Source organism: Neovison vison, chromosome 10 (assembly GCF_020171115.1).
Source record: "Neovison vison isolate M4711 chromosome 10, ASM_NN_V1, whole genome shotgun sequence".
Taxonomy (NCBI): domain Eukaryota; kingdom Metazoa; phylum Chordata; class Mammalia; order Carnivora; family Mustelidae; genus Neogale; species Neogale vison.
In genome coordinates this window covers 54,779,705-54,791,741 of record NC_058100.1, presented here as the reverse complement: position 1 = coordinate 54,791,741, position 12,037 = coordinate 54,779,705, and the positions used below count along the sequence as shown (strand labels likewise).

The 12,037-nt window shown below is 36.1% G+C and overlaps 1 protein-coding gene across 7 annotated transcripts in view; it reads left to right on the top strand.

The window, feature by feature from the left end:
• The window catches only part of RASAL2 (RAS protein activator like 2), a 357,312-nt gene that overhangs the window by 238,918 nt on the left and 106,357 nt on the right, over positions 1-12,037 (top strand). Inside the window, exons 1-2 of one of the 7 annotated variants that reach the window (XM_044267342.1) lie at positions 10,578-10,674; positions 11,339-11,458. The exons of the other annotated variants lie outside the window; for them this stretch is intronic. Coding sequence (XP_044123277.1) covers positions 10,587-10,674; positions 11,339-11,458 — 208 coding nt within the window. The 5' untranslated portion in view covers positions 10,578-10,586. Of the gene's footprint in view, positions 1-10,577; positions 10,675-11,338; positions 11,459-12,037 lie in introns of those variants that run through there. 7 annotated transcript variants of the gene reach the window in all.

The window sequence follows — 12,037 nt, the reverse complement described above, 5'->3', positions numbered from 1 at the left end:
AATCTTCGAATCCTCCTTCCCCTGCTTCTGAAGACTGAGAACTTGAGGTAGCAGAGAGCATCTTCTCCTGGAAGGCTGAAGGTAGAATCTGACTCCATTTACTTTCCACGTTCCTTGAAATGTGAGGATACTTACTGCACTTTGAGTTTATTAAAATTGGGAGGCAATAAGAAATATCTTTCTCAACTTTCTTTTTGGAAGAAAGGGAGGGGAAGAATCTTGTCCGTCTGTGCACAAATCTACTGTAGTGAGTAGAGTGTCCAGACAATTATAAAATCGCTTCAAGTGATGAAGTAGTCCATTACCTTTATAAATTGTACATATACTTTTTCTTTTAATGTGCTCTTGATTAGGGATCAGGTTAGTTTAAATGAGAAAAATATTAAGGATACTTTTTCCCCTTTAATCTGGATGGGTATTCAAATCTGGCAACAGTTGATAGGGCTAAGGGCATCCCTCAGTAAATAGAGCATTTTTAAATGGCTTTGTCAATAAATAGGTGTCCAGAAAATAAGTCCAGTATACTTAAAAGCTTCCATGAATGTGAATTAAACGGTGGACTTCCTGTTTGCTTCTGCTAAGTATTAAATTGATAGGGACTACAGTTGGCAAATTTGTTTCAGTTTGTATGCTGACTCTGATAGCTCAGTAGTAACTGACAGAGAACTGTGGTTTAGAAGAATTCCAAGGTTGTACTTCAGTTTTTGAAGGAAGAAAGTGGTCATCATTCCAGGATATCTGCTAAGGCCACTTAAATGCCATATTTGCTCACTCTCCAAAGTGGGTGCATCCCAGCATAAAGCAGAAGGCAGTCCATTGTGGGTGAGAAGAAAATATAAGAGGTTTTATTCCTTTACTTTTACTTTTTTATCCAAAAATAAGAAAAACTACACTTCACTAGTATTTACAACATAGTTGGAACCCATGTTCCAACTTAGAAAGAAATTTACATATCCAGACATGTATCATTTTTTATTGATAAAGTTAAACCATCAGAGAAGTACTGGGCCAGCCCTGGGCTTATGGAGAATAAGTCTTTTTCTGATTCATCTTTCTATCCCCCATATTTTATATGTTCCATTTTTGTGTGAATAAACTTCCCAGGTAGATAATATTGTAGAAGTTCTGTCATTTACTAGCATGTTATATTTATCTGTTGATTCAACTGTTTTGTTCCAATTTAATCTTATATTAAAGCTCAAATTTCCAGTACATTCAACTACCAACCAAGGGGCCTGGGTCGCTCAGCCAGTTGAACAGCTGACTCTTGACTTCAGCTCAGGTTGTGATCTCTGGGTCTTGGGATCTAGCCTCTCATTAGGATTCTCTCTCTACCTTTGCTTCTCCCCCTCCTCTCTCTGTCTGTCTCTCTCTCACATAAACAAATAAATCTTAAAAAAAAAAAAATACTAACCAAAAAGAAATTGAAGAGTTGATGGTAGTGTTTATGTTTTTTTCAGTCAGAGATGTTTTCTGGGCACATTTATATATGGTATTTTAACAATGTAGGTAAAAATAAGTGTATTGAAAGTTTTTGATAGTTATGGTTTTTAATATAAAAGATAGGTGGAAAGCACTTGATTTTTTCTTTCGAGTTACCAAAACATTTCTGTAGTACCATATACATTCTCCATATTATTAGTACTCATTAACTTCTGTCAGGCACCACATGTCCAAAGTTCAGTTTTCTTATAAAACCAACTTATTTTCTCCTCCAAATTGTTACATTTTCTAACTTTAAAGACATTACTTAAAATGATGGGTTTCAAATTGACACAGTTTCCATTGTAAAATTAGCAATAGTAAATTTGTCAAGCATAGCATCAAACAGCCTCTTTAAAATGCCCATCAGGTCCAGCTACGTCGAATATCCTGAACAGACATGAGAAAATATTTTCATTTATTTATTTATTTGACAAATAACGAGCACTTACTGTATGCCAAAGATTGCACTAGTGTTCAGTGAAATCCTTTTGTTAAGAGAATTTAAAAAAGCAATCAGGCTATCGGAATCATCTACTGGTGGAAAGGAATGAAGCATTCAAGCTGATCTTTTCATACCTTCACATTAGAAACGGTGTGTGTGTGTGGCGGGGGGTGTCCTAGCTCCTGATTTTGTAGGCACCTTTGGATTTCTACACAGTTTGTTTAACCAGTTTGTGCAGTATCTTAGATCACTGAGCAAATAAAACAATTTTACTTTCCACTTAGTGACTGCCTTTACCCTTCAAACCTCTTTCAAAATACCTAAAAATTTTATAGAAGGAAACTTAAATATAGAGTATCATTAAGAATGTCAGCTCTGAAATAGAAGTATCTAAGTCCTAACACCCCATCACAACCCCTTACTGGCTGTTTGACTTTGTTGTTTTTCTAAACCTTTGTTTTCTCTCCAGGCTAATTCTATGTAGTAAACAGGATTAAACATGTGAAGCACTTCATGTATTACCTAGTACATTGTCAGTGCATAATACACTTGATCTTTTATTCTTCTAGTGTTCAAATTATTGCTGGTTGTAGGGACAGATTGGAGGAGATAGTACCCTAATGTCTTTCAGTGTACTTAGGTCATAGTCATAATCTTATATGCGTAGGTGTATGCGTATGTCTGCCCACTCACTCAGTAAATATTCAGGAGCTACAGTTGCTTGATACTGTGTTCAGTGCTAAATAATTAGTTGTAAAGTTTAACTTTATTTTAGGAAAAATAATTCTTTAAAGAATACTTATTCATTGGTGCGCATGGGTGGCTTAGTAGGTTAAACTCTGCCTTGGCTCAGGTCATAATCCCATTGGGGCTCTTTCCCATAATCTGGGATAGAGCCCCAATTTGGACACCCACCACCCCACTTTTACTATCGTATGCACATGTGCGCTCTCTCTCTTAGATAAATAAAATCTTTCAAAAAATAATAGTTCTACATTACCTATTTTCTGCAAAGGAATTACCTGTTCATTAACTACAATTGTCAATTTATTTACATTTTTTCCCTGGAAAGAATAGCTTTAGTGTTTGAAGAATCTGATTATCTTTAATTATAGAGAGTCATTAACTTCTCTGAACAGGATTGTCATTAGTCTTTGATTGACACATTACTTTTGAGCATCTGTTTTATAATAGTGTTACTACCTTACCTTCTTTTTTTTTTATTATTACTTTACATTTTGATAACCCTTTTCAGTAGAGGACATCAAAGTACCTTCTGTTATATGTTTTGAATAGTCATATAATAGGAATGCCTCGGGGCACCTGGGTGGCTCAGTGGATTAATCCTCTGCCTTCAGCTCAGGTCATGATCTCAGGGTCCTGGGATTGAGCCGCATCAGGCTCTCTGCTCAGCAGGGAGTCTGCTTCTCCCGCCTCTCTGCCTACTAGTGATCTCTCTCTCTCTCTGTCCAATAAATAAATAAAATCTTTAAAAAAAAAAGAAAAAGGAATGCCTCTAATAATAATAACCTTACTCAGTGGCTTCACGTATCAGATGTATTACTTCCTAAATCTGAATGAGAGAAAATGCACCTTAGCTTTAATAGTTTCTTCACTTCTAATCATGTAAGGTAACATGGCAAAGCAAAACAATGTGTGACTGCATTTATTGATATATAGTTCATATTATATATGTTAAACTATAGTTTTTAAGTGTTAAACAATAAATTTCACAGGATTTAACTCTATTTCTATTTCAGTGAAATATTTTCCTCACCAAAATATAAGACAAAGCCATAGTTTGGCATTTACTTTAAACTTTTTTGGGGCAAAGGGTTGGACATATCCAAAGGAATATCAAGATGGAAATGCAATCGATCACATTACTTATCCTTTGGTTGCACTTCTTGAAAACTAGTTATTCTTATTTTCAATCCTTTATCACAATAGTATATTGAATACTAATAAGTTTAGTAGTAATCATTCAGAAATTTGATAGACATTATTTTAATGTGATATGGACTATTCCTTTGAATTATACCTGCATTCAGTACTTGTAGTGTTTTAGTCACTGTTCTTTGAAGACAAATTTTTTTTCAAATAAAGGACTTGATATGATACTGAAATAGAATTCATATAGTGGATTTTGCACATAGAGGAATATTTAATTTTATCCTTAAAATATCAACCAACATCAGTATTAAATTTCCTAGTTTCGATAATTGTTCTGGGTTATATAAGAGAATGTCCTTTGTTTTAGAAAATACAGACTGAAGCTGTTTTTGGGAAAGGGCATAATATCTCCAACTTTCTCAAATGGTTTGGAAAAGTTGCATATATATAATAAAAATATACACAGAGACTAAGCACAGGTAGCAAAATGTAAAGAGCTGAGGAATCTGGATGAAACATTTATGGATGGTTCCTGTACTCTTCTTTACCATATTTGTAAGTTTGAAACCATATCAAAATATAAAATTACCCTCCAAAATCCATCAACTTTACCAGTATTCATTGTCAATCTAAGAAAAGATCTATTGTCATATGTTACTGGCCATTCATTCCTGAGTTTCTAGTATTAATCTTTCCTTGTGTGCAAGAATAATAGAACAGGAATAAAGAACCTGAGTCAGTAGTTTTGGTTTCTTCCAGTAGGATAGAAATCCCAGATGAATTAGAAAGAAAACTGGTACTTATAAAATTGGAAATAACTCTCTTCTGCTGTAACATTTTTTTAAAAAGTCTTGGTACCAAAAAAGCAGATTATATAATATATCTTATTTGGATATCCTCTTAAAGTATAAGGATTGCATACAAAAACTTGTACAGAAATGTTTATAGCAGCATTACAGGGATACCTTGTTTTATCCCTCCTTACTTGTTATAATTTGCAGATGCTGTGTATTTTAACAGATTGAAAGTTTATGGCAATCCCTGCATTAAGCATGTATGTTGGTGTCATTTTCCGATAGCCTTTGCTTGCTTCCTGTCTCTTGTCACGTTTTGGTAACTCTTGGAATATTTCAAACCTTTTCATTATTATTATGTTTGTTGTACTGATCGGTAATCAGTGATCTCTGATGTTAATATAGTCATTGTTTTGGGGCACCACAAACCAGACCCATATACGATAGCAAACATAATGTTTTGTGTGTTCTCACGGTACCACTGACCCACCATTTCTTCCCTCTCACCTTCTCCCTGGGCCTCCCTATTCCCTGAGACACAGCAATATTCAAATTAGGCCAGTTAATAACCCTGCAATGACCTCATAGTGTTCAAGTAAAAGGAAGAGTCATATGCCTCTTCATTTAAATCAAAAGCTAGAAATTGGTAAGCCTACTGAGGAAGGCATGTTGAAAGCCTAGATAGGCCAAAAGCTAGGCCCCTTGCACCAAAGTTAGCCAAGTTAGGAATGCAAAGGAAAAGTTCTTGAAGGAAATTAAAAGTGCTACTCCAGTGAACAAATGATAAGACAGTGAAACAGCCTTATTGCAAATATGAAGAAAGTTTGAGGTGTCTATATAAAAGATCAAACCAGCCACAGCTTTCACTTAAGACAAAACCTCCCACTAAAGATGCTGTGAAGATTGTTGAAATGACAACAAAGGATTTAGAATATTACCTAAACTTGTTGATAGAGCAGTGGCGGGATTTGAGAGGGTTGACTCCAATTTCCAGAGAAGTTCTACTATGGATAAAATGCTATCAAACAACATCATATTACAGAGAAATTGACATGAAAGAGTCTATCAATGCAGTAAGTTTCAGTGTTGTCCTATTAAAGAAATTGGCACAGCCACTGCAACCTTCAGCAACCACCACCCCAGTCAGTCAGCAGCGATCAACACTGAGGCAAGACCTACGAGCAAAAGATTACAATATACTGAAAGCCCAGAGGATGCTTTACATTGCTTAGCATAAAGTATTTTAAAATTTAAGGTATAGATATTTTTTTTTTAGATGTAACGCTATTGCACACTTAATAGACGAAGGATACTGTAAACATAACTTTTATATGCAATGGGAAACCAAAAAACTAATTTGGCTTCCTTTATTGGGATACTCATTTTTTTGCAGTGGTCTGGAGCCAAACCCAGAATATATGTGAGGTATGCCTACGTTGTAATACTGCAAAATGGAAATAACCCAAATATCCCATCCGTGGAATACTAGTTGGCCATTAAAAAGAATGAAGTACTGATAAATGCTACAACATAGATAAAATTAAATCAGGTACAAAAGGCCACATATGATTTCATGTATGTGAAACATCTAGAACAGGAAAATTCATAAAATTCATAAATTCATAAAAAATTTCATGATCTAAAAACTTAAATTAGTAGTTGTTATGGACTTAGCAGTTGCAAAGAAGGGAGAGCGAGTGCTAATAGGCACAAGGTTTCTTTCTGAGGTGATGAAAATGTTCTGGAATTAAATTGCAGTGATGTTCATATAACTTTGTGAACATATTTTAAACTACTTTAAAAGGATGAATTTTATGGTATGGGAGTTATACTTCAATAAAGCTCATGTAAAAAAAAAAAAGTAAGCTGAACAAAGCACTTCTGCCTCAAAGTCTTCCTATCTAATTAAGGATAAGAGCCAAAGACCTTACCGCTTTACATGATCTGGCTTCCTATTGCTTCACAGACCTCATCTCCTTTTTTGTACCCTAGTCAATCCAGTTTACCTGCAGTGATGATCTGACTATTACTGCTACCAGGCCTTTTTAACTCTTTTTTTCCCCTCTTCCCCCAAGCCCAGTCACCCTTTACTCAAAAGTTAGCGCTCAGAGAAGCCTTCCCTAACTACCCTCTAAAATTGTAATGCTCTCCAGCATTACCTATACCCCTTCCTTACTTTATTCTTATCCTTGGCGCTGTTCACCCTAATACAAGATATATTTTACTTTTGAATCTCATGTATTATTTTCTCTTCCCCCAAGAATGTAAGCTCCATAAGGGCAGAGATTTTTGTCTTTTATCCAAAACTGCATCCCAGGGCTTACAGTAGTGCTTGGCACATACTGTCACTAATGTTGTCAAATGAGTGCACAAAAATCAGGAATATAAGTAATTGAAGAGGAGGCTACAGGTTTTTTTTAAGATTTTATTTATTTATTTGACAGAGAGAGACACAGCAAGAGAAGGAACACAAGTCGGGAGTGGGAGAGGAGAAGCAGGGTTCCCACCCAGCAGGAAGCCTGATGCAGGGCTTGATCCCAGGACACTGGGATCATGACCTGAGCCCAAGGCAGATGTTTAATGACTGAGCTACCCAGGCACACTTGGAGGCTACATTTTTTTACACACTTTTTGCAACTGAAATTTAAGTTTCCTCTAAGACTATGAGACTAAGAAAGTGGGAAGAAAGAAGTAACTTTTTTTTTTTTTTTTTTTTTTTTTTTAGTGTCTTAAAAATAAAATAGTAAAGACAATTATACGGTCCTTAAAATGAAGACTTTATTTGATCCAGGCAAATAATTGTTTATTTCTTTCTTTTTTTTTTTTAAGATTTTATTTATTTGATAGACAGAGTTACAAGTAGGCAGAGAGGCAGTCAGAGAAGAGGAGGAAGCAGGCTTCCTGCTGAGCAGAGAGCCTGATGTGGGGCTCGATCCCAGGACCCTGAGATCATGACCTGGGCCAAAGGCAGAGGCTTTAACCCACTGAGCCACCCAGGCGCCCCTAATTGTTTATTTCTTAATCATGAAGGCCTGGCTGGGGTCCACAAATACATTAAATATTCAAAAAATGTTGACTGTATTGACAGTGTGGGCCTAAATCAGGAATCAGTAAACTATGGCCCACAGCTGCTTTCATTCATTCATTCATTCATTCATTTAATAAGGTTGTATTAGATTATAACCATGCCCATTCATTTATATTTTGTCTATGACTGTTTTCATGCTGTAATGGGGGGAATTAAAATAGTTGTGACAGAAACCATATGGCCCACAAAGCCTAAAATATTTACTAGCTGACCCTCTACAGAAAAACTGCTGTCCTCTGCCTATATCAGCCCTTGTAGGATACAGAATAGTATCTGTATCTAAACAATTTGACCAAATTCCCGTAGGGAATTCAGACATTCAGACATTCACATTCATTTCCATCACTATCTGTTACCTAAGACAAGTTTTTTGATCTTTGGTTTTCTCATTTGCAAAAGGACAATAATACCTATCCCACTTGGTTGTTTAAGAATTTTAAATGAGATATATTATATAAAGCACTTACTGAAGTGCCTAAAAAAGTTGCAACCCAATAAGTGTCAAGCACCCACACATATATTACACATACACATGTATGCAAGGAAATGTTAAGGATGTCAAATAAAAATGCTCAGTCACCAAACATTTTCCAGTTACTTATCAGTATTTTAGGAAAATGATGAATAAAAATAAAATCAATAAATGTCAATAATAAGTACTTACTACACATGAGGAACATGATAACCCACCAAAATGTATGGGATTTGGTCATTTGTTGAAATGACTGTAGTCAATCATTATTTCTAACTGTCCTACTCACAGTATTACAGTGCCCTTGACTCATTTTTTAGCAAAATGTACAGCCTACTCTAGAATGTTTACATGTTCAGGTAAGTTTTATTGCTTTATTTTTAAGGAAAATTTTACATAAGAAGGATTAATTCATGCTCTGTTCTGGTTGTAAACAAGGAAAAACAGTGTGATGACTTTTATGACAAATTTCAATCCAGAGCTTTTTCTTGGGGTGCCTCATTTGCTAACTCTGTTTAGAGAAATCAGCATTCTAGTACCAGATTATTTTGATGATATCTTTCTGCCTATACTGCCTTTTCTTTAGTAAAATACAGAAGATAAAAGATCTATTTTTTCACTTCCCAGCTTTCATTTTTGGCTGTTGGATTTGGAGACTAATGGAGTGGATCCTTACATCAGGAATATATAGAATTCTTTAGTACTTACCTATATAAAATCACAGTCTCGCTTTCACTAATCATTTAATAAACATTTGTTAATCATCCACTGTGAGCTGGGCATTAAAACAATTGTTTTAGATTAGTAGAGCAGTTTTTGCCTTTAAAATGCACCAGGTGTAGTGGAAAAAAATCACTATGTAAACAAATAATTTCAATAATGATAATAATAGGAGCAATAACAAAGTGTGGATAAGAAAGCTATTCACTCTGCCTTAAGGTATCAGGGAAAACCTGGAGAGGTAATATTTGTGCTGAGTCTCAGTGGATCAGTTTAATATTGTCAGGTGTACGTGATAGAATGATACCTTACCAGTCAATCAATGAAATTTTTGAGCATCTACTGTGTGCCAGATAATGCTGTAGACAGTGGGAATACACCAATGAACAAAACAAATGAATTGTATAGATTACTTTCTTGTAGAACATGCAAAGACGTGGACATGAGTTGGATAACACAGCCTAGCTATACCAAGGAGAGTCAGGAGGAGCTGCTATCAGGAAAGAAGCAGGAGCCACATCACACCAAGAAGTCTGAACTTGATGCTCTAGGCCACTGGTCTCAACCTGGGAGCTCCAGAGATACTGTTGTGTCATAAGGTTCTTACAAAGGGATTATCAATTCATGTTTAGATACTAAGCAAGCATAGACGGTGGATTTTGATAAAATGTTTTATATATATCTGTCACCATTTTTCAATTTTCTATAATTATTTTGAATAATAAAGTATGGATTTATTTAAACATGAATTCATAATACCTTTTTATTTTTTCACACTTTCTGTCTTCTCAATCAATTGATAATATTGCTATAACTACTTTTAAGTTACTGTCTGTTAAAATGATTAATTTTAAAAAGAGATCTTAAAATATTTAGGCTGATATTTCCTGCCAGTGTTGAAGCTATTAAAACTTTTAGAACATCTAGACAAAACTTCAGTCAATATTAAGTGAACATTTTGTAAGTGTCAGGCACTGCTCTAGCCACTGGGATTATAAAGGCTAATATAAAACAAGGTCTGTGTCCTCAGGAAACTTACAGTCAGAGTTAATTGGAGTCCACGTGAAGAACAATGAAATCAACAAGGAGAGGAGGGTCTGGATTCAGGGTATTTTGAGGTGGTAACTCTTAAGCAGTGAGAATTCTTTCACTGGAGGCAGACTGCTAGAATAGGAAGAAAGTAGATTATTGAGAACAGAGCTAATGTGTTGCTAACGCAGGGGAAAACTCTTAGCTTTTTAGGAGTGTTTTTTTCTCATAGCAAACCTAATCAATCAACAGAGAAAAGGGATATTAGTGATTTATGGGTCTCTGAAAATACCTCTACTGCTTGATATTTCTCTGCCTATTAATGAGGTGTAAGCCTGTGAAATAATCTTAAATCCAAGCATGTAAGTGTGTAATGTAAATCATGTTGAAAAATCTATCTGTATCTGACTCCTTCACTATGACAGTGTAAGTGACAGGAGTTGAAGGACAGTCATTCCTTACGTTGGTGGATCTCTGAACCTTCAGCCCAACAAGCTCACTTCTCTGACTTCTTTCAGATTTCAGCCTTCTTTCCTAGTTTCCCTCCCTCCCTTTCTCTCCCTCTCTCCCCACCCCCTCCTTTTCTTTCTTGATAAGAAAGACAGAGCTATTGACTAGAAGCCCAGAGTTGCCCCCAAGTTCCGACCACTGTCTCGAATTCTTATGAAGTGGACTTGTAATATCCTTAATGTTGCTGTTGGCAGTCAGTTACAGATTCCATTATTGTCGATCAATGCCGTCGCCATGCGAGGTGGGGGGAGGAACGGAGGAGGCGAAGAAGAAAGGAGGGATGAGAGCTTCCTATTCACAGATTTATCAACCTGCCTTTGCTCGCAGAAAATCTTCGCAAAGGGGGCTGAGATGCTGTTGAAATAGCTAAAGCAGGAAGGGGTTAGGGGGCTGCAGTTCTCTCCGGTTGACTGAAAGGAAATTTGAAAACCTTTCTTCTCGGAACAAAACAAAATGCTGAATTTGTTCTTTTGCCTTTGTTTTTGTTTGATGATATGCTTTACTTAACTGATTAGCTATTGTGCTGTCTGGTTATCTAAGCTGCTTCAGTGTAGGAACCTGTTTCTTTTTCTTTGAGTATCCTTATTTTTTATTTTCCTTTGCTTTCTCCTGTCATGAAACACAAATCATTATTCAATTTTATCCTGGCTTCTCTTTCAGGCTAAAGCTTAACACTAAGAGACAGAAGGACAAATCTCCCTTCCCTTCTCTTCTGTCACCCTCTTTTAACCCTCTGTTTCCTTCCCCCTCCCCCCGTTGTGTTAGATTGATGTCACAGAGACAGAATTCAGAGTGGAGGGAGGATCACATTTGTTCTTTCATCATTACCGCCTAGCCAGCAATTTAAGTATTGGACCCCCAAGAATTTAGTCTTTGTATCTTTCTTTTCCCACTCCATCATTCAGTAATTGTGCTCTGTATGGAAAAGTTTTCTGGCTGGAGAATGAGTCTCCTTTCCCCCGGTGATGTGGCCGAGTGGTTGGATAGTAGCACCGAAGAGGAGAAGAGCCTTCTGTCATTTCTGGGTACGGTAGGGCTCCGCTTGTTCTTTTAACCGTTTGTTGTCTGAACTTCTCTGACTTTGGGGAGTAAGACCCCAGATTTTCTAAAATCCACTTTTGTATTTTTAAAAGGGGGTAGAGGAATTAAGAGGATGTGTTTAAGTTGTTTGCTTTTCAAGGTTTGTTTATGTCTATAGAAAGAGTGTCACCAACATTGCCTATGAGAAATAAGAGACAGTTTGCTTTGCTTTAACAAAGAGTTCTAGCTCTGTGCAAAGCTTACTGTCATCTGGTCAGCTGTTTGTGGTATTTAGATAACTTCTACCAGCCAAAAGGTATTACTGTTTTACTATACCTCTTCGTACAGTGATTATGAGGCTTGCCTTGTAAGAGTGCCAATGGGCTTTGTGTGCAAGAAAAGCCAACATATGGATTGAGAAGTAGCTTTTATGCAAGGTGTGAAATATTTGTAATGTTCATTATCAAGGTTTCTACTGAATATATAACATAGGACACACAGACCAGCAGTTACTTAGACTTCCTATTTATGGATGCTTTCTAATAAATTTCTGAGTAAAGCAATTATTGATCATGGAAATATTG